Consider the following 22,503-nt stretch of genomic DNA (forward strand, 5'->3'; position numbering starts at 1 on the left):
GACTGATTGTCTAAAGTATGTGTCACCTTCCCCACGCTGTCATCAGGCTCTAGCTTACTCATTCACCTGATCTCCACTTAAATATGACCACCTCATCCAACAACTGTCTGACTCGTCAAGCTGGGCCAGTCCCTTTGCCATGAGCTCGTGTTCTTCACACTTCCCCTTTGGTGAGACCCATCACATTTGACATCTAATTACTTGTTCAAGCACATTTTGGCTGACACTAAGCTCCATGAGGACAGAGGACGTGTCTCTCCTACAGCACTGTGTCCCCAGTGCTTAGCACAGTGCCCAGCTCAGCTCAAGTATGTGATGAACGCTCACTGTTTAATGGATACTGCTTTCATGATTTGGGCTCTGTCTGCCTCTCTCCACACATGCGCTGCTTCACATTTATTGTTTACCTCTGAGGAAAATCCCGTATCACTTCATATTTCCTTAAGGCCATGCTCTTCCCTGTAGAATTGTTCCTCACCCCCCGCCCCCCGCATCTCATCATGTCAGCGTGCGGCAGTTGTCTGCATCACAAGATGGAACCCAGTATGTAGCTGTACTGTGACCCTTACCATGGTGTTTTGAAATTATTTATTTGATTGCCTCTTTATGTGAGCAGGGCTTGTGTATAGCTTCTCTCATAATAGAGACCCTATTTTGTTCACTTATATTCGTCCTGATGATTCCGGCACCTAACACAAGTCAAACTGAATAAAAAAAAAACTAAATTGCCTCATAACTAGAGGTGTAGTAATCCTAGAAATAATCGCTAACATTGACTACTTTCCATATGCGAAGCACAATTTTAAGGGCTTTTACTCTATGAACTCAGTGAATCTCAACTCCTATGAAAGAGTTACTTTTATTCTTCCCATTATATAGGTAGGTGAGCTGGAGACCCAAAAAGGTTAATTTGTCCAGACTTAACCAGCTGGGGAGTGGCAAGGCTGGAATTTAAAGCCGCTGTTCCAGAGCCTGCCCTCATCTGTGCTGGCCAGTCAGTAGAGTCTAGAACTTTCAAAATTGGGTTCTGGAATCTCTCTGTCTGGGCCAAATTCTGGTTCCTCCACTTATCATCATCTGACCTGGGGTAAGGTCCTTCTTTGCAAAATGGGGATAATTATATGTCCTTTATAGGGATGTTGTGAGGATTTAATAAAACAATCAGTCCCTGTGAAATATCAAATGCAGGCAATTGTAACACTGTTAAGTCCATGTGAGTACTCCTTTAACAGATCTTTTGGGTTTCTTTCCAATTCTAAATCCAATGAGTCTGTCTTTTTATAGTTCCCTCAGTCTTTTCTCTTTGCCATTCCCTGTTACCTTTCAAGGTCCTGGTGTTTATTTTTAATAATTAACCTTTATAAGACCTGCCTGAGGCTATCCCTACATTTCTCTCAGGTAAAATCTATGGGCTTTGTGACAAGCATGTGCCACCTAAAACCACAGTCCTGATTTCCCATGCTTAAATCTATGGGCTGCGAGCCTGAGTCAAGATGTCTGGCTAAAGAGAGCAACCGAATTCCTGTTACAGCCAGACCAGCAGCAAGAGAAATCCAGACAATTACTGTTGTCTGATTTTTGGAATCTTACTGAGATGTTCTCATTGTAAAAGAACTAAAAAGAATATACAATTAATTTGTCAACATTTGCATCAAATGTTTCCTCTTTCCAAGTTAGATGAAAGCCAATTTAGTATGATGTGTTCTCTTAAATTGATTAGCAGTCAGATGGAAACTTCCAGCTGTTTAGGTGATGATTTAATTGTAAAGACTCTTCATACTTTGTCTACTAACATGTGCTTATTTTACAAAACTCATAAAATCTTGATTCTTTTCATGTATATTTATATATACCGATAGGCACTACAGCAGCAGATAATATTTGGGGAAACTACAGAGTGTATAGTTCTGAGATTTAATGGTCTGACTTGTGTGCAGTTATTACTAGTAGTTATTCAATAGCACAGAAGCAGATATATATTAAATAAATCTTATCTGTCCATGTATTTGCTTGGTTCAAAGATGGAACCAAGTAAATAAAAATATGGCAAAACATGTCTAAAACAGGTGAAATTGGGGACAGTTTTGACATCAGGAGGGAATTTAGCTCACAGAGTAAATACCATGAATACCAAATACCAAAACACTTAGTGTAGAGGTGGGCATCTCTGAGTGCCTAATAAAGAGGGAAATAAAAGACCGCTGTGTGATTTATAGTGCCCATAAACACAGAGAGGGAGCACAACTGTTGTAGTTACCGAGACTATAGACAACTGTTATCTGCAATGTGGTAAATAGCACTGTCAGCAGCCCTTGTTCAGAAAATACAGCAACAGGTATCTTGGTGCTGCTACTTTCAATATAGGCTATTTTTTGGCATTATAATGATTAACTCATTAAAAGCAGTTCTCCTTGGTATCTTACATAACCCATTGATGTTCTGGCTTAATCTAGAGGTCAATTTATAGTATCTACAAGTAGAAGAAGATTACATTTTCTTAGATAATCCTGCTTGATTTTTTTTTTTCACTTAGCTTTTGACAAGTATTGATTAGATATTAGTTTTAGATTACATAATAAGACATACCTGGAAATTTTAAGTACCACTGAGAAGTGAGCTAGATATGGCCAAGAAGATCAAGATTTTCTTTTAAGAAATAATTTTGGATTAGCCTAAAGTTGTGGACTATAATAGAACTGTAGTTTTTTAAGTACATGGTGAACATCAGGAGTGCTTGGAGGATTTTTATTTTTTTATTTTTTTTAATTTTTTTTTAAAAGATTTTATTTATTTGACAGGGAGAGAGAGAGAGAGAGCACAAGCAGGGGGAGCAGCAGAGGGAGAGGGAGAAGCAGGCTCTCAGCTGAGCAGGGAGTGCGATGCGGGGCTCAATCCCAGGACCCTGGGATCATGACCTGAGCTGAAGGCAGACTCTTAACGGACTGAGCCACCCAGGCGCCCCACTTGAAGGATTTTTAAAAGATCGACCCATCTCCCATCTCTAGTTTTCTATTTAGTAGGTCTGGGGTGGGTAAGGTGAGAGCATCCTTATTTAAAAAAAAAAAAAAAAAAGGCTACATAAGTGATTTAGTGATCAGTGAAGTTCTGGAACTACTACCATAGGTTATGCTGCATTAATTTCAGATAGAAACATGTTTTAAGCAGGTATAATCAAATATACCTTAGCCATAAAACCATCTATTTTGTGGTTAAGATCATCTGTTCTTAAGGACTCTAAATTACCAAAGTATTGTCCATTGTAAGCTACTTCAGAAATCTATACCCAGCCAGTCGAGTAGGGTGACTTGCTGTATGGATTTTTTATTAGTAAGCCAATTAAGAGTTTTGGTGTATCTGCTAGAAATGATGACTTTTTGAGTAGTTAATATGCTCCTAGGATAATTTTTATTCTCATCATTGTCTGATTACATTTCCATATAGACTAAAAATATTTTGATAATTATATCCTATCTAGAGAGCATGTTCTTATTTTTAGTCCACAAAAATTACAAAACATGCTTTATATACATTATAAAGTTATCTGAGAACTCTAAAGGTAGTTTCATTTGTAGGCTTTCAAGTGATAATCTGAAAATGGGGATCTCCACATTATGTCTTGGCTTATCTGCAATAGTCACTAGTTATAAACAGAATCTTTAAGTATCTGGTAAACTTTAAAGTAGAAAACCAGGGGTGTGTCTCTGTGTCTTTGTCTAGCATCAGTATTTATAACTACAAAGAAATCGTGAGTAAGGGCCTTCTGTTGACTTTTCCTTGTTTCTTCACAGGCATTGCTTCCATGACCGTGCCCGTGTACATTGCAGAGGTCTCCCCGCCCAACTTAAGAGGTCGATTAGTCACCATCAATACCCTCTTCATCACCGGAGGCCAGTTCTTTGCGAGTGTTGTGGATGGAGCCTTCAGTTATCTCCAAAAGGATGGATGGAGGTCTGTAAATTGTTCTTACGTTTAATTTTCAAATCATGATTTTAGGGGATGGGAGAAACATTGAGAAGTGATAGGAAGAATGTAACTGGGTATTTTGAATCATTATAAATAATTTATAAGTGGGTGGCACTCAGCAAAATTGAAAGTGGACAAGAAGCTGATATTTAATGATAGGAACCTACCATTATGAATTGATATTTACAGGCTTTTAGCATTTAGGTGACATTTGTCATACTCTGTGTAATCTTTTGCAATATTTGTTTAAAAATGAATGTGGCAATAAATATGTATGGAGTTCTTGAATTGTATCAGTGATTGACAAGGTGTTTATGAACTGCAGATATAATTAACATCCTTTCTGGATTTAAGAGGCTACATTCTGACCTGAGTGAAAGAAAACCCACTCTTTAAAGGTATAGATTAAGCTGTATAAAAATATATTGTTATATATGTATATATAAATTTAAAATACACAAATTGTTCCTTGATCACTATTTGCCTTATTCTGAATCAAAAGAGATGAGAAAAATGTTTTTAAAATGCTTTGAAATATTTTCAAACTAAGTATTATAGAAACAAACTAATCTTATTGTTAGAGCTTAAAACTGTAATAGGCTCTGGATTTTGATATCATACTTCATAGTAATCAAAACAATAGATTCATGTAACTGTTCAGGGACATTTTGTCAAAAGTGCAGCAGATTACACAATATTCTCTTACTCTCTTGCCACTATGTATTACAACAGATGTTTATTGAATATCTCCTCTGTATGGGTGTTGGAGATACAATATTGAACAAGACAGGCTCTAGTACTTATACGCAGGGTGCTTACAGGGTAATTCTTAACAGCTGAAGAAAAAAGGGTTTGATATGATATGGATGTAGGGAATTAAGCTTCTCTGTGAACAGCACCATAAATCATGTGCCTTGATGAGCCATTAAAGACTGAGACTGATGAAGTTTTACTAAAAGTTATGTGAGAAAACTTAATGATGCCAATTAGGGCTATACCTGTGTCAGGACCATTAAAGAGAGGACACAATTCTTAAAGCATTAGGTTCTTCCTGCAGATGTTGCTAAACCACTTCTACCTTTGAAGGAATGAATCTCTGCCAAAGTGAGAAATTACTAGAGAAATGAAGAAACTGGACATTTCATCTTTCTTTTTCCACTTTGTAGATGAATAACTTACCAGCATAAACTGGTATAAGTTTTTCTTAGAAACTCAGTGGAAGTCAATTTTTCAACCCCACGTCTTTAAGTAGATCTAAAACACTTATTTACATTAAGTTAAAATTTTAGGGGTACCTGGGTGGCTCAGTTGGTTAAGTGTCTGACTCTTGGTTTCTGCTCAGGTCATGATCGATCTCAGGGTCATGAGATCTAGCCCCACGTTGGGCTCTGTGCTTATTAGCACGAGAGTCTGCTTGGGACTCACTCTTCCTCTCTCTCTGCCCCTTCCTCCTGTACTCTTTCTAAAATAAATAAATCATTTCAAAAAATTTTATTAATGTAAATAACATATATATGCTTTTATTAAAAATATTTTTAGGAGTGCCTGGGTGGCTCAGTCAGTTAAGCATCTGACCCTTGATTTCAGCTCAGGTCATTATCTCAAAGTCGTGAGATTGAGCCCCTTGTTGGGCTCCATGCTGAGCGTGGGGCCTGATTATGATTCTCTCTGACTCTGCATCCCCCCACCCCTGCTCATGCATGTGCATGAGTGCTCGCTAAAAAAAAAAAAAAAAAAAAAAAAAAAAATTGTTTTTAAATGAAAAGAAAGTGCATTAGCCATGTTTTTTACTTAAGTATAGCAATTTAGATATCTTTTCTCAGCACTGGTTAGGAAAGAGAGATCATACAGTATTGAGGATAATTTATGAATGTGGTGTCCCTGTGTAGAAGTGGAGACCTTAGAACACTTTTCAGAGGCATGGTGACACAGTTATAGACAGACCTGGATTCACATCTGTTTTCTACCTCTCATTAGCTACAGACCTTGAACAAGTTACTTAGCTCCCTGAACTTCACTCCTGTAATTGTAAAAAATGGGATCAAAAATATTTGTTAAGATTATTGTAGGATCTAAATTATTATATATAAAGTATTCAGCCCACTGTTTGGCATATGGCAGATGATCAATAAACAATGAATCACATTATTATTTACTATTCTGGTGAATGATTGCAGGATGGATACTATTATAGTTAAGTTTTGTAAGTGAGGTTGAAGGAAAACACATACTATGGCTTCTGTTTTCTTTATTGGTACAAATGAGGCTTGGAGGTGATAGGGAAGAGGCCTACAGAAAATAAATGTTAAATGCTTATAGCTGCCCTAGAAAGTAGAAGAAAGAAAAGACTAGAGACAAAAATGATTTTCCAAATAACCATGGGACCCCAGCTCAAGTTGGAGACATATATTTGCAGTAAAGCCGAATAGCATGCCTGTGTATGTTTTTCCCACAATACTAGACTGAAGGGTGAAAAAATAAAATATAAGAGGATGGGAAAACTAACTTGGGCTGGTAGTCAGCCAAATGCATTAACATACCAGATCACTTGGAACTCACTTATTGTTTGCATGAATACGCATTCACTTATGTCCACATGCAAATAAGTTTCCCTTTTTTAACTGGTGAATTTTCAGTGTGTTATTCTCTTCCAGTAGCTGCTATCCTTAGCAGCGTGTTTAATATCTCAAGACTCCTGGGCTAATAGGAGTGTGGTTACAAGCAAATAAAGGTTGAAGTACTACCTTAACATCAACTTTAGAACTGTCAGCAATTATAACTTATTTAAAATTATTAACAAGAAATAATTTATTTTTGTGCAGTATATTTCAGAAATCCTAATTAAAATGTGGGTGTAAATGTTACATATAGAATTTTTTCATACTCATATTTTTGCATATTATAAAGGAAGGTGTCCCCTATTTTCCAAGAGTTTTGACATTTTTAAAAATTTTTTTATTTTTTATTTTTTTAAAGATTTTATTTATTTTTTGACAGAGAGAGAGAGACAGCAAGAGAGGGAACACAAGCAGGGGGAATGGGAGAGGGAGAAGCAGGCTTCCCACGGAGCAGGGAGCCTGATGTGGGGCTCAATCCCAGGACCCTGGGATCATGACCTGAGCTGAAGGCAGTCACCTAACCAACTGAGCCACCCAGGCGCCCCCAAGAGTTTTGACATTTTAACATTATTTCTTTATTTCCCTTTTTGACTTTCATTGCCTCTGGACCTCTCTAGTTCAAGTTACCAAACATTTGGTGTTATTACTATATAACCAGTGTCCCAGATTTTACTAGCTTACATTGGAGTGATGAACAGTTTTAGAGTCTGTTAGCAAGTACTATTTGATCCTAACCAAGATCTTGAGATACTGGTGGAACTGATATATTCACAATTTGCAGATTAAAAAAATGCTAAGAGAAGTTAAAGATTTGGTTGAGGACATGTAGCTGTTACATAGAAGAGTTTAGAGCCAGTTCTTCTTACTTGAAATCTAACTACTTTCTTCCTCATTTTACTTCCAATAGTTTATAATTTAAAGTGTAGTTATTGAAAATTCTTACAATAGTGATCAGATGAAGACTTATAGAAGATGAAACTGATTAATTAGACAGAAAAACTTATTAGCCTTTGATGTTCTTGAAAAACGAACTCCTCTTTTGTGCCAAAGGGGTCAAAGCTACTGTTCTCTTATTTGGATATCCTAGAAATAAATTGTTTTCTGCTGAACAACTAGAAGATTAGTTTTTTTAGAAAAAAGAATTGCCAGTAGAAAATTGAACCTTGGTATTTGTCTAGCACTCTTGCATTATTATACATTCTTTGCTGGGAAAAATGTCATCCGGCTTCATGAGGAAAGAGGAATAAGGACTTTGAAGAGATCATTAATGATTACAATTTTGTAAAAACAACTTTATTGTGATATAATTCACATATCATTCAGTTTACCCATTTAAAATGTATAATTCAGTGGCTTTTAGTACATTCACAGAGCTGTGCAGCCATCAGTGCAATCAAATTTAGAATATTTTCATTACCCCAGAGGGAAACTTTGTCTCCTTAGTTGTCACCCCCAGGTGACAACTCCTTCCAGCTCCTGCCAGGTCAAGGCAATCATTAATCTACTTGTCTCTGTAGATTTGCCTATTCTGGATATTTCATATAACATCATGTGGTCCCTTGTTGACTGGCTTCTTTCACTGACCATTTTTTCAAGGTTCATTCATATTGTAGAATGTGTAAGTATTTCATTTCTTTTTATTCACAAATAATGTGGATATACCACATTCCATTTATCCATTTATCAGTTGATGGACATTTCCACTTTTTGGCTATTACAAATAATGGTACTATGAACATTTCTGTACAGCTTTTAGGGAGGACATGTTTTCAGTTCTCTTGAGTATACACCTTGGAGTGGAACTGCTGGGTCATGTGGTAACTATGTTTAGCCTTTCGAGGAACTGGCAGACTGTTCTCCAAAGTACTGCACTATTTTATATTCCCACTTAGCAGTGCATGAGAATTCCAGTTTTTCTGCATTCTAGTAAACATTTATTATCTGTCTTTTTGATTATCATCATCTTAGGTGGGTGTGAAGTGGCATCTCATTGTGGTTTTGATTTGCATTTCCCTGATGACTCATGATGTTGAGAAAGATTTTATTTTTACCTAACATATTACAGTGCTTACAAAGATGGCAGAGGTATTTTAGTAGTTGGTATTAATGATATAAAGTTTTATCACTGCCTTTTTCTGTGCTGACAGTTTTTAGTCTTGCTTATTTGAACATAGATTCACTCACTACACTTTAAGCAAATGAAGGTTTCCTTTTTTTCACTGCCACATCAAAGCCTGGCATGTCGCAGGCCCTCAGTAAATATATATAATAGAGTAAATTTCACAGCTTCCACTGTGAAGGTATAAAACACTTACCTGGGCATGCCACTGGTTAAATGTTTCACAGCCTCTCCATTTCCCAGAGGAAATAAAAAATCAGGCTCTTACCCTGGTTTGTGGTGTCTTCCATTATCCAATCTGTGCCTGCTTTTCTAGATTGTTTTTAACTTCTCGGTGCCTCCCTCCCTCTTCCACTTGCTGTTCCTCCTTTAAATCTCTGCTTTGTATATCGTGTGAAGCTGTTTCTGTCCCCTTGTCCTTTCACAAGACTTTGTACATAGCTTCACTGTTTTATACGCTTATTATTTTGAACTGGTTACTTTTTTGTCTGTCTCCTAATTCACTTTGGAACTCCTGAGTGTCATTGACTTTGTACTCGTTTTTAGATCTAACGAAGAGCCTGGAACATAGAAAATGCTCAGTTAATGTTTATTGAACTGAACTGAATTGATTCAGCTCTAGGGAAGGCATTCTTAACTAAAGTGAAAAGGTATTGATTTTTAAACCAAAATACCAATTCATTAATGTATATTGAGGAATACATTTACTTCATAGATGGCTGGAAAAATAAATTATTAATCATAAGTGTTTCTTATTAAGGATAAAAATCAGAGAATGAAAATTAGTTTCTGAGCCCTTGTAGCTTTCCATCCTTCAAAATAATATGCCTCTGTGGCTCCAGAACACTTTTTGTTCTTCTTTTTTGGACAGAGCTGGTTTTCAAATTAGTATTCCTCTATTTATGATTACATAAACCATCATGTGACTTATAATAAGACTGGTATATCTATACAGGGGCTAAATTATTCTCTTTTATGTTGATTTTTGTTCATTTTATTCTCAGATTTAATTTTTTAAAATTAGAGTTATCTCACTAGCCCATGCACAACCATTTGGTAAGTGAGTGTGCTAGGTATTTTCACATTTTTCATCATTTACATCATGCTTTTTTTGTGTGCTAAGGAAGCAGAGATTGAGGAAATGTAAGTGTTGAATGAGAAGCAGAGTATTAGTGTTAGTAACATCTGTATGAGAGATTTTTCTGGGATATCTTCAGGCTAATTCATGGACGGTGTGAGACTTGTGCTGAGTTATTTGAAGAATTGGCGGACAGAGGTGGAAATGGGGGCAGAATATAGGCTAGGTGAGGGCAGGATCAGGAGGCTTGAAAGTGGGGTAATGAAGCGAATGAGATACGGGAGCCAGATTCTAGAAGTCTGTAAATTCTAGGCTTCGAGGTTTTGAACTTCTATCTACAGGCAAAGGGAAACTATTTTAGAGCAGAGCATGCTATAAAGTAAGTCAAAGATTAATATGAGCATGATGCCCAGAATTTATTGGAACTCTTGGCTCCTGGATGGTTGCAGAGAACATATTTGTGAGGCTGTCACCAGAATATAGGTGTGAGGTAGTGAGGTGTGTTGCTCTTGGAGACACCAGTTAGTATAGGAATCATTCAGTCATTCAAGAAAAACTTGTTGGGGGGCACCTTCTGTATACTATGCTGTACATGCTACTAGAGATAGATGAATAAGAAGTGTACCTGTTCTCAGGCACCTCAAAGACTAATGGGGAGACTTTTTCATTAGCCTCTTAATTAAATGATGGATAGTGTTATGAGAGCTCTTAGGCTGTGTGAATAACTTAGCTTTATGCTGGAAAGATACTTGAGCTGAGTCTTTATGAATAAGAGAGTTCTAGACATCGTGAGGGAGAAAGAAATTCTAGGTGGAATATAACTTTCAAAAGCCCGGTAAGTAGTGTGAAAGGGCCAGTCATATGTGGGCAATAGTGAGAAGTTTTAAAGTAGCTAGCTGGAGGGCTATGATGACAATCTGGGAGTTTGAAGGTAGAAAGGTAGTCTTCAGTGGGTATGAATAGAACTTTAAATCCCTTGCACTCTCTTTAGTAGTACTTTGAATCAAATTTATTGAAAGTACAGGTGATTATTTTTAAAATAATCACTTTGGGATGAAAAATGAGTCTCTCTCCCCGCTAATATTTTACAATTTAAAAAATCATGTCGATAAGATGCTTTTGAGAATGATATTTCAAAAAGGTGATATTTCTAAACAAATTTATGCTGGGGAAAGTGTTCTTACAATTTAGTGCTCAGAGATCAGTGGTGTTTGGCTCCATACAAAATACAGAGTATAAAGCGGTCTTAAAAATCTAACTGTGCAGTGGCCGCTTTAAGAAAGATGGATTTGGCTAACAGCTTGATTACAAGTTAATATCTTAATGCTGAAGATACTTGTAATTTCATTGTTGACAGAATTAGGATATGAGACTCTTTATCATAAAGATATCGTTAGTGTTGTGGGAGGAATAGGTTGAAGACTTGCTTTCACAGCACATAAATTAATTTATCTGAGCTCTAATATCTTTATGTAGCTAATGCTTCAGCAGTTCTACAGTGTAATTATTAGGATCAGACGAGTTAATGGCTGTGAACATATGTACAAACTCTTAAATACTAGTAGATACTCTTTGCTGTCATCTCCAGAAAGTCTTAGGTTGATTTTCTATCTTGTATCTAACACTGGCAATAAAAATTTCCCTCACATTCAGTCATCTGATTTTTTTTCCAGGTAAACAGTATATATAGTTTGCTAATGAGAATGCTTTGTATAAGACTAATCTGTCCTGAAGATGACTATTATAAACCACAAACAGAATTTTAAAAACTGTTTAGGACACTGGAAAACTCCAGCTCCAAGAATAGGTTGAAACTGAAGGGGATTTGATTCTTTTTTTTTTTAAAGATTTTATTTGGGACACCTGGGTGGTTCAGTCGTTAAGCGTTTGCCTTCAGCTCAGGTCATGATCTCAGGGTCATGGGATCGAGCCCCGCATTGGGCTCCCTGTTCAGCGGGGAGCCTGCTTCTCCCTCTCCCGCTCCCCCCTGCTTGTGTACTCTCTCTTGCTGTGTCTCTCTCTGTCAAATAAATAAATAAAATCTTTTTAAAAAGATAAATAAAAAAGATTTTATTTATTAGAGAGAGAGGGGGAGAGAGAGGTGGAGAGAGAGAGGTGGAGAGAGAGAACGTGCACAGAGGGAGAGGGAGAAGCAGGCTTCCCGCTGATCAGAGAGCACAATGCGGGGCTCGATCCCAGGACCCTGAGATCATGACCTAAGCCGAAGGCAGATGCTTAACCAACTGAGCCACGTAGGTGCCCCAGGGGATTTGATTCTTGAATGGCTCATGGTGAGTCTACATTTATGGCTTTTTACTTCAGGCAGCCCTTAATCCATAATGGACAGCTAGAACTTAAGTAGAAAACTACAGTTTTATTGGCTTATGGTCTCAGTGGCTAGAGTTTGGGGCGGTCGGAGTGGGGTGGAATTTGAGGGTGGAATTCCAGGAAAAGAAGGATCCATAGAGGAGGAAGCCCTCCAAATCTGAATATTAATTTGCTGCAAATGTTTTACTGACCTTAGAACTCTGAATATATAGTAGAAATTCCACGGAGCCTGTGGAAGACAAGTTATAAGATGATAAAAGCTGGGAGAGATTTTATTTCCTGCCTGTATGAGGAGTGCTATATTTGGAGTTTGAAACTTGAGAGTACAGCTCAGGCTTTCCATTAGAACTACAGAAGGGCTGGGCCTTAGAAGTAAAGACTTTGTTGCATGATTAAGGGTTTGCTCTAAGACCAAAACTAAATCAGATTCACACTAACCAAGTATAAAACCGAGCCTTCACAAACTCAAGGGGGCTGAGAGGAAAAAGTCTACATCATTCAGAAGGAGAGAATAAAATCTAGAGTCTCTACAGTTTGTCATTCACGATACTCAGAACACAAAAAATTATTAGACGTGAATAAACAGAACCTACGACACGTAACTAAAAGAAAAACTGGACAATATAGACAGTCCTCAAGATAACTCAGATGTTGAAATTAGCAGAAAAGGACTTTAAAGCAGATGTTATTAAGGTGTTGAAGGACTTAGCAAACAAAGATAGTCATACTGAGTGACCAAATGGTGAATCTCTGCAAAGAAATGCAACCTGTAAGAAATAAAACCGAGACGAACCATGAGAGACTATGGACTCTGAGAAACAAACTGAGGGTTCTAGAGGGGAGGGGATGGGGGTTGGGTTGCCCTAGTGATGGGTATTAAAGAGGGCACATACTGAATGGAGCATTGGGTGTTATACGTGAACAATGAATCATGGAACACTACATCAAAAACTAATGATGTAATGTATGGTCATTAACATAACATAATAAAAAAAGTGAAAAAAACAAATAGAAATTCTAAATAGTGTAAGTGCAATCTCTGAAATTATAAATTAACATCTAAAAAATTTATTGGGTGGACTTAACAGCAAGTTGAAGATGACAGAAGATAGGACCTGGAAACTTGAAGGCAGATCCATGGCTACCACCTAATCTGAAAAAGAGAAAATAATAAAGTTGAAAAAGAGGCCTCGGTGACCAAAGGCACAATGTCGAATATTCTTATATACCTCTAATTAATACTAAGTAGTCTAATATACATGTAATTGAAATCTAAGAAAGAAAGAATGGGGGGAAAATATGTTAAAAAAAATAATAATGGCTGCAAACTTTCAAAATGTGATGAAAACACTAAGTATTGATTCCAGAATACAGTGAATCCCAAGTAGGATAAATATAAAGAGTATACGCAGGCGTATCATAATCAAATGGCTGAAAACAGAAGATACATACAGAGAAAGTTAGGATCCAAAAAGAAAAAAGACATGTTACGTGAAGAGGAGCAGCAAGACAAATGATGGCTGACTTTCCATCAGGAAGGAACAATGGGGGGTCTGGAGACAATGTCCAGTTGACCTTGAACAACATGGTTTTGAACTGCATGGGTCCACGTAACAGATTTTTTCAACAAATACAATATAGTACTGTAAATGGATTTTCTCTTATCATTTTCTTAGTAACATTTTCTTTAGTTTTTTTAAGAATACAGTACATAATACAACTCACATACAAAATATGTGTTAATCGAATGTTACTGGTAAGGCTTCCAGTCAACAGTAATCTATTAGTAGTTAAGTTTTTAAGGGAGTCAGAAGTTATATTTGGATTTTTGACTGCCCAGGATGAGTGCCCCTCACTCCCATGTTGCTCAAAGGTCAACTGTACTGAAAGAAAAATGTCAGTCCAGTAGGAGAATATCCTTCAAAAATATAGGTAAAATAAAAACACTTTCAGATAAAGTAAAATTAAGAGAATCTCACCACCAGACCTGCACTGTAAGAAATGCTAAGGGAAATTCTTCTGACTGAGGGAAATGACCCTTGATGAAAGCCCATCTACAGTAAGGAAGAAGAGCACCAGCTATCATAAATAGGAGGCTAAATATAAAGGACTTTATTTTTTTCTTTCAATTTTTTCAAAAGACATATGACTTTACATTTAAATGTAATGTACTTAGCTATAAAATATATGACAACAGTAAAAACGTTAGAGGAAGTAAAATGGAAATTATCTATGTTTCTCAAGAGTTACAGTTTTATCTCTAAGTAGTAAAGATACATATTTTTATCCCCAGAACAACCACTAGAGTATATTATAAAAAGATATAGCTAAGAAGCCATTATAAGAATTAAAATGGAGGGGCATCTGGCATTATAAGAATTGAAACAGGGCTCAGTCAGTTGAGCATCCGACTCTTGGTTTCGACTCAGGTCATGATCTTGGGATCATAGGATCAAGCCCCATGTTGGGCTCCTCACTCAGTGGGAGTCTGCTTCGTTCCCTCTCTCTCTCCCTTTCCCCCTCTTCTCTCCCCCTCTCTCTCTCAAATAAATCTTAAAAAAAAAAAATTAAAATGGAGGGATGCTTGGGTGGCTCAGTCACTTATGTGTCTGCCTCTTCATTTTGTCTCAGGTCATGATCTCAGGGTCGTAAGATCAAGCCCTGTGTCCAGCTCCATGCCTGGCGTGGAGCCTGCTTAAGATTCTCTCTCTCCCTCACCCTGTCCCTCTGCCTCTCTTCCACTCCCAGCTCACACTCTCTCTTTAAAAAAAAAAAAAAAAAAAGGATATTTAAAATATTTGGATAAGCTGAACAAAGGCAAGAAAGGAAGAACACAAGAATAAAGAACAGATGAAACAAATGGAAGGCAAGTAACTAACAAATGGTAGACTTAAAACCCAATTATTGCAATAATTATAAAATGTAAAAAATGTTCATTGTGCACAAAAACATGACACAAGTCTATATTGTCTAAAAGTGACACAATTTAAGTATGATGCCACAGATAGGTTAAAAGTAAAAGAGTGGGCAGAGATATACTATACAAACACCAGGTATAAGAGAGTTGGTGTGGCTTTGTTAATAATCACACAAAGTGGCGGCTGGCCGGTTAGCTCAGTTGGTTAGAGCGTGGTGCTAATAATCACACAAAGTAAGATTTTAAGACAAGTAGTATTTCCAGAGATAAAAAGGGACATTTCATAATGATAATAGAGCCAACTAGTCAGAAATATAATAAATAATAAAGACTAGAAGTCAATGTAATAGAAAGATAAGCAGTAGAAAAAATGTTGATTCTTTGTAAAGATTCATAAAATTGATAAGCTGATATGACTGATTAAACTGATAAAGAAAAAAGCTAAAGCACAAGTTATCAATATCAGGAGTAAAAGAGTGCATCATTACTATGGACATTATTAGGATAATGAGGGAATACTTTGAATGACTTTGTGCCAATAAATTCAACAACTTAGGTGAAATGAGCATATTGCTTGAAGATCAGGACCCTGCTGAAAACTGACACAAGGTAAAATGGAAAATCTGAATACCCCTGTATTTATTAAATAAATTGAATCATTATTAGTAGCCTACCTGCAAAGCAAAATCCAGGCCCAGATGGTTTCAGTGGTGAATTCTGTAAAATATTTAGGGAAGAAGTAGCTCCAAGCTTAAACAAAAGCTTTAAGAAAATAAAGATGGAAGGAATACTTCCCAGCTTGGATTCTGAGGACAGCATAACTTTAATATGGCCTAAGCTATTACAAGAACAAAAAACTCTAGATACTGATCGAAAATATCCTTACAAAATAGTAGCAAATCAAACTAATTTCTGGAATGATGGAAATGTTCTGATTTTTTATTGGGATGGTGGTTATAAGGGCATATATATTTTTCAAAACTGTTAGAATGGTATACCTTGGATCTCTTCATTTTATTATATGGAAATTGTACCTAAAAATTGTTGACCTGCACCTTCTGTTAGTTCCCTCCATTATATCCCTTTTCTGCATTGGCCAGTGACTAATTTAATGTTGCTTCTGCCATGACACTTTTTCTAACAGCCTCTGTTGAAATAACTTTTGTCCTTGTTCCTACACTCAAAACCTCAGTCATAGCAATTAAATATAATCCTATTTTGTTTGATGATTACTAGTGTATAAGCTCCTTGAAGTAAAGGATGTCTGCTAATCATTATATCTCCCAAATCCCTAGCCCAGAGCTTTGGATATGGAAGATTTTCAGAGTGACCAAAAAAAAAAAAAAAAAAAAAAAAAGATATGTGTGGGTGTGGTTGTGTGTGCATTATTTCTAACGTTAGAACTATGCATTTTGTGTAAGTTAATTGTATTTTGCCATGTAGTTTAAAACTAATATCTGTGCAAAACACATTCATTTGTTTAATATCACATCCTATTCTGTCAAAGTAAGTATATTTTGCTGCTTCTAATATAATCACAACACTCTAAATAAACTTGACCAAACTACCTACCCGATATACCAATATCAAATCACTTTGAGGCATTTCCCCTACCTACACAGAGTTAATATTTTCTTATGTTTACATATTTGGCAAGATTTTCTGTTAATAGTTTACACAGACTCATTCACCAGGTAACACAAAAGTTGCTCATTTGCTGATCATATATCACCTGCGTTTTACTTGAAAGATTCCAACTAGGACATACTGATTTTTTTTCTTATAATGTACTTTCAGCCTTGGTCTCATGTTTACTCTCTAGCCACCATCAGATTATCAGATATGTCAGTCATCAATTTTGATGTTCTATGTGGTCTTTGAAGGCAGAAGGAAATTAATTTACCAGCCTGGGATCTCTATTATTTTAATTTCTTATCTGTTAAAATGGAGTTGTGAATCCTGCACTAAAATTGAAAAATATATTAACAGGTGAGTTGTAGTTATAGCAGGTGGCTAAATTCATTGTTACCCTTTTGCATCTAAAACTTGCATTAAGTGGAAACATAGTACATAAGTTATAATTTTTTTAAGACTTTATTTGTCAGAGAGAAAGAGTGCGTGCATACAAGCAGGGGGAGTGGCAGGCAGAGGGAGAAGCAGACTCCCCACTGAGTAGGGAGGCTGATGCGGGTCTCGATCCTAGGACCCTGGGATCATGACCTGAGCTGAAGGCAGACGCTTAACCGACTGAGCCATCCAGGCCTCCCCATAAATTATAATTTCTGTCTGGTGATTATTATGTAAATGTCTTGTGACTGATATATGATGGTGAGCGTTTCTTTTGTAAATCCAGTAATAGAGATCTTTTAGTAAATGCATAACTCATGATTATTAAGTATATGAGAAGTAACAGTGAAGTCAGGTAGCTCAAGATGTAGGGCTGAAGGAACAGTGTTCTTGAATGTGGTTTGAAAGGGTTGGATTATGCCTTTTTAAGGGGAAAACATTTCATTACCCTAAACAAGGTAAATGATATATATTGGAAAGTTCCAGCTTGGGGGATGTTTCTGGATTTACACAGCACTACACTATCTCTGCTTTAAGTGCTTCATGATGCTTAATGATTGGCATAGAGTTTGGCACTTAATGTACATTAAGGTGATGTTTGTTGGGTAAACATCTTAGAATAACAGCTCAGATAGATCATAGGAATTCAGCCTTACCTTTCCAAGCAATACAGTAAATCTTCATTAGGTAACACTTTCGAAGAATTTACTAATTCTAACTGCTGACGCTTTTTATTTTCAGTAAGCTGTTTCAGCAAAAAATGGTTGAGTTTATTTCATAGTTCTATGTAAAAGGATGCCAGTTGGAAACTGTAGAGTTTTAATGAATAAGGTTTAGTATCTTAATATTTATGATATTCCTCTTTTATGTGCTATTCAGAAAGGGCTAACATGAACATGATTTCTAAATCAATAGGAAATATAAATGGAAGGCAAGCTACAAGACAGGATGGAAATAAAACTATCAGAATTATAAATACAGTTTTGTCACGTTTTTTTTTTTCAGTGTATTCTAAGACAATATTGGATATTAGAGAATATTGCTAATATTCAAACTTCAGAGATTGTCACTGAACCAATCTGAGTGTTTTAAAAAATAGCAAGATTCTCTGTGACTAGAATATAAGGTGGAGATTTGGTTGAAAAATACATTTAGCTATGTGAGGTTGGGAGACCAGTAAGGAAGTGATTATTGAATTGCACCTTAATGCTCTCATGGCCTATTGGGATAATTGGCTAACTGACCGCAGTGTCCAAAAAAACCTTTACACACTTATCAGAGTGGAGTGTCTTCCCTTAGTAGAACTTAAGAGCTGTAAAAACAATTGCATACAATTTGCTTTAAATATATTGTAATACAGCTCTCTTAGCTATGATAGTTTTTCTAGAATAGCTTGATTTATAATTAAAACCATAAATCATACAGCTCTTATACTGTAAGGTATTGGGAACTTAAGGAAAAAGAGAGGAGAAAAATAAACAGCATGTAGATGCAAGATATAATTCCTCACTCTTGCACAATTCCTTTTGGAAGGGGAGAAGCTTGGAGAGGCCTTTAGGAGGCAGAGATTGAAAAACAAAATGCAGTGGAAAGCAATGTTAGATCTCTCATGTCCCTCATATAAAATATTTTAAAAGGATCAAATCAAAAAAATTTTTTTTTTTTTTTTTGCACCCAGTCATCTTTTAAACTATCTCCGGCCATGTTACCTATATTTTCCCTACATGAAAAATGTATGTGTATGTTGAAAATGAAATTCAAATTCAGTTTGGCACCGTGTTCAAGCAGTACAAGTTTGCCCATACAAATGAAATATTTTCTTTTAATTCATAGTTGATTATTTTCATAGTTGAATATATTCCATTTGCCACCAGCAAGTCTGTGTTTTCCCTTCCCATGGGTGCCTTTGTGTCAGGTACTGTGCTCTGTATGACTGGGGGTGACTGTTCCCAGGTAGCCCCTTTGCCATGTTATTCTGCAGTGCTTTAATACATTTAACAGAGGTGAGTGAATAATAAAACTTAAAGTGATCCTCGAAAGTCTTTAAACATGAGGTTAAGGTAAATTATTGCACAGTTCTGTGGGAGAATTTCTGCAAAATTAAGTTAACTAATCACTAAACATTTATTATAGCTTGTCTTACAGTAAACATTATTGGAAGCCAGATTGCCTAGATTTTATTTTATTTTTCAATTTTTTAAAAGATCTTATTTTAGAGAAAGAGAGCAGGGTGGGGAGGGGCAGAGGGAGAGGGAGAGAGAATCTCAAGCAGACTCCCTGCTGAGCATGGAGCCTGACACAGGGCTTGACCCCAGGACCCTGAGATCATGACCTGAGCTGAAATCAAGAGCCAGATGCTTAACTGACTGAGCCACCCAGGTGCCCCAAGAGTACCTAGATTTTAATCCTAGTTCCACTGCATACCAGTTCTTCATCTAATTTATACCTGGTTTCTTTGTCTTTAAAATAATGATACCCACTTCATAGGGTCGTTGTGAAGACAAATTAATGTTTCTTAAGCCCTTTGAACAGTGTTTGGCATATAGTAACTAGTGCTGTGTATTAGCTATTACTATTGCCACTATTAAGTGATTACATGTCTAAGCTCCATTCAAGTAGATTTTTTTAAAATGTATTTGGAACATAATCATCACCCTGTGGAACTACTAGAGAATAAGTAATGTGTTCATCATGTTATCAGTAGACTATGTTATCAGATAACCATTTTCTTATCAGAGAAGTAGGGCAATTATGAACTACACAGTTCTGTATCTCACATGGCCATCTTTTAGAGGATACTTTCTTCAGGGTTGTAGGTGAGAGCAGTATGATTCCTTTAAAACAAGAATGGTGGCAAATATGGATTCCAGGCAGGACCTATTTGGTTTTATGTGGGGTACCACCAGGGGAAGGGCTGTCACCTGGGAATGCTGGATCTTGGATTCACAGAGCTTTGGTTCTTGGCACTGGGAAGAAGGCTTAACCTGAGGTAAAATAGCTGGGCTTGTCTCCTTTGGTGGTAGCTGTCCCAGCCACACCGTTTGAAAGCATTGCTCACCATTTGAGGGCCCATCCTTAGTTTTCTGGTAGGCAGGTGCTGATATAGCTAGTTGGACCAGAAAATAGCTCATCTGTTCACTTCACTTGAGAAAGTTTAAAAAGATATCTCTGTGAGTGATCAGGATGCCACAGAAGAGTCTAAAGAATTTTAGAATTCCTGAAAGCTTGGCATTTTTGCTCCAGTCAACCTACTTTCCCTTTCTGTCAGCTTGGTGTGCCTCCAGAAGATAAATAGCCTTTGCCTTATAGTATGGACCTTGGGCGATTACTGTTCACTTTCACCCCCTGGGTTTTTAAAAACACTTAGATCAGTGGTTCTTAGCCCTAACTGCACATTAGCACCACCTGGGGAGCTTTTAATAGAATTTCCTGGGCCTGGAGCCCAGACCAATTAATCAAAATCCTGGGTGGGTAGGGCCTGGACACTGGTATGTTTTAAAAGTCTCCCTCCTCTCTCTTCCTAATGTGAAGCCAGGGTTTAGAACCCTTGATTTAACTTATAATAATGAGATCTCCCATATCAGTAGGTAACACTTCTTTGTGGGATTGACTGCCCTGGTTTGTCAATAGACTGTTTGTCTTATTAGTATATTTTTTGTCATTCATGTGGTTCCTGATTTCCTTGGATTTCAAGGACTCAGAGTGAGCCCCAAATACATACTGCCTTAACTAAGCCTATAGAGTTCTTGCTCTTTTAGTCTCATGATACAATTTTCATCAGTAACACAGCAAAGCAATCTCTTTATTTTTTTCCTGTTCTCCAATCTGTACATCATCAGAGCAACAGTTTTTCTTCAAGAAAGAAATTGGTTAGTTCTACCTACTGACTTTTGGGTGGATGATACAGCCACTATAGATAAGTTGCATTAAATTGATAGGTGAGGGAGTCAGGGAGGTAAAAACAGTTTTTACTGGGGGCCCTCTCTGTTCTAGGTACCAACTGTATGGTTTCACTTAATTCTCTCAGCAGTCCTATGAAATAGATGCTGTCACCTGTGTGTTAAAATATTAAATAACTAGACAAGGGTTTTGTGGTTAGTATGCCCAGGGCTGAATAGAGAACCCAGGTCTGTTCCTGTGCTCTTCCCATCATAAACCACAGCTACCCCCTCATCTTATGTATTTGGTCTCTACAGAGCCTTGGAAATTTATTATTATCAAAATACTTTTATCATTGTTTGGGAAGAAAACATTTCCTCCACCCTTCAGAGTTCCTCTGCCTGGTCAGAGAATTAAATTGACATGAGGTCACTTAATAAGAGACAAAAGTTTAATGACCTGTATACTTCCTGTGTAAATGGGAGAGACCCACATAAAACTGAATAACTCCCCAAAATGGCCAAAGCCATCACCATCTTCATCTATAGACAAAAAAAGATGTTGGGGGTGGGGAGTCAGTTAAGACAGGTTACCAGGAAAAGCACAGTAAACAAGGGTAAGGTTGTGATACAGATTTAAGTTTTACCTTCTTTGATAAGATTTCTGAAGACTAAGTCATCTCTCTCCTCCTGGTAGAAGGAGACACCCTTATAAATGGAGGTTTCCCTTGTAAATGTAAATGCTTCTTACAAAAGGGTAACTTCTATTTGGTTTTCAGAGCTTTTGCTGTGTTTGCAGTTTCTTAAAGATAATCAGCCTAAAATAATCATTATGCCAAAGAGACTCATTTTGGGGCAGCAAATTCTGTACATCATGAAAGGTAATCAAAATGTAGTAAAATAAGCTTTGTTTTACTTCCAGAAGAGCAGCATTAGGACGTAAATGTATAAAACATGTTTTATTTTGCCTAGTCTCTGGAACCAGGCTTCAATATCCTTAAAGGTTGGCAGCTGGGTGCCACCCACCTTAGTGTTAGGGCATTGAATTGTATATTTCAGACCTAGACTCTTGGATTTTAAAGGACTGGAAAGCTGAAGTAGCCTGTCTTCTATAGCTTGCTTTAGAAACACGCTAATATGTATTTTTGCAATTTTCTTTTTGTGTTTCCCTTTTCTTCCCTTCTCCTTTTCTTTTAGTTTTTAGAAATACCATGTCCTAAGATTAAATAGTGAGTAATAAAGTGCACAGTATTATGTGGGCATCTTTTGGCCTGAAAATGTTTCAGTTTCTATATTCATTTCAAGTGCTGCTTTGAAGTACCCTGTGCAGCCCTTTAATCTTAATTCATCACTAAGGGGGTTTCCTTGAAAAAGGAAAGATCATGAAAAATATAGAGAAATGACACATAGGCTTCCATTTTTAGGATTTTAGAAATTTATTTCCTAATCCAATATATTTGGTATTTGTCTTTTATCGCTTTTCTTTTACATAATTGGCAGTAATTGGCAATACAATTGTGTATAACCTTTTCTTC

General features: G+C 36.8%; 1 protein-coding gene across 3 annotated transcripts in view; it reads left to right on the forward strand.

Annotated features, from left to right (window-relative positions):
- SLC2A13 (solute carrier family 2 member 13) overlaps nt 1-22,503 on the forward strand; it is a 384,555-nt gene that overhangs the window by 48,018 nt on the left and 314,034 nt on the right. For all 3 annotated transcript variants that reach the window (XM_064591394.1, XM_064591395.1, XM_045869435.3), the window contains exon 2: nt 3,789-3,948. In XM_064591394.1, coding sequence (XP_064447464.1) covers nt 3,789-3,948 — 160 coding nt within the window. The remainder of the gene's footprint in view (nt 1-3,788; nt 3,949-22,503) is intronic.

This window comes from Mirounga angustirostris, unplaced genomic scaffold (genome assembly GCF_029215605.1).
Source record: "Mirounga angustirostris isolate CCGP_5_RB_7025 unplaced genomic scaffold, mMirAng1.0.hap1 SCAF_5, whole genome shotgun sequence".
Lineage (NCBI taxonomy): Eukaryota > Metazoa > Chordata > Mammalia > Carnivora > Phocidae > Mirounga > Mirounga angustirostris.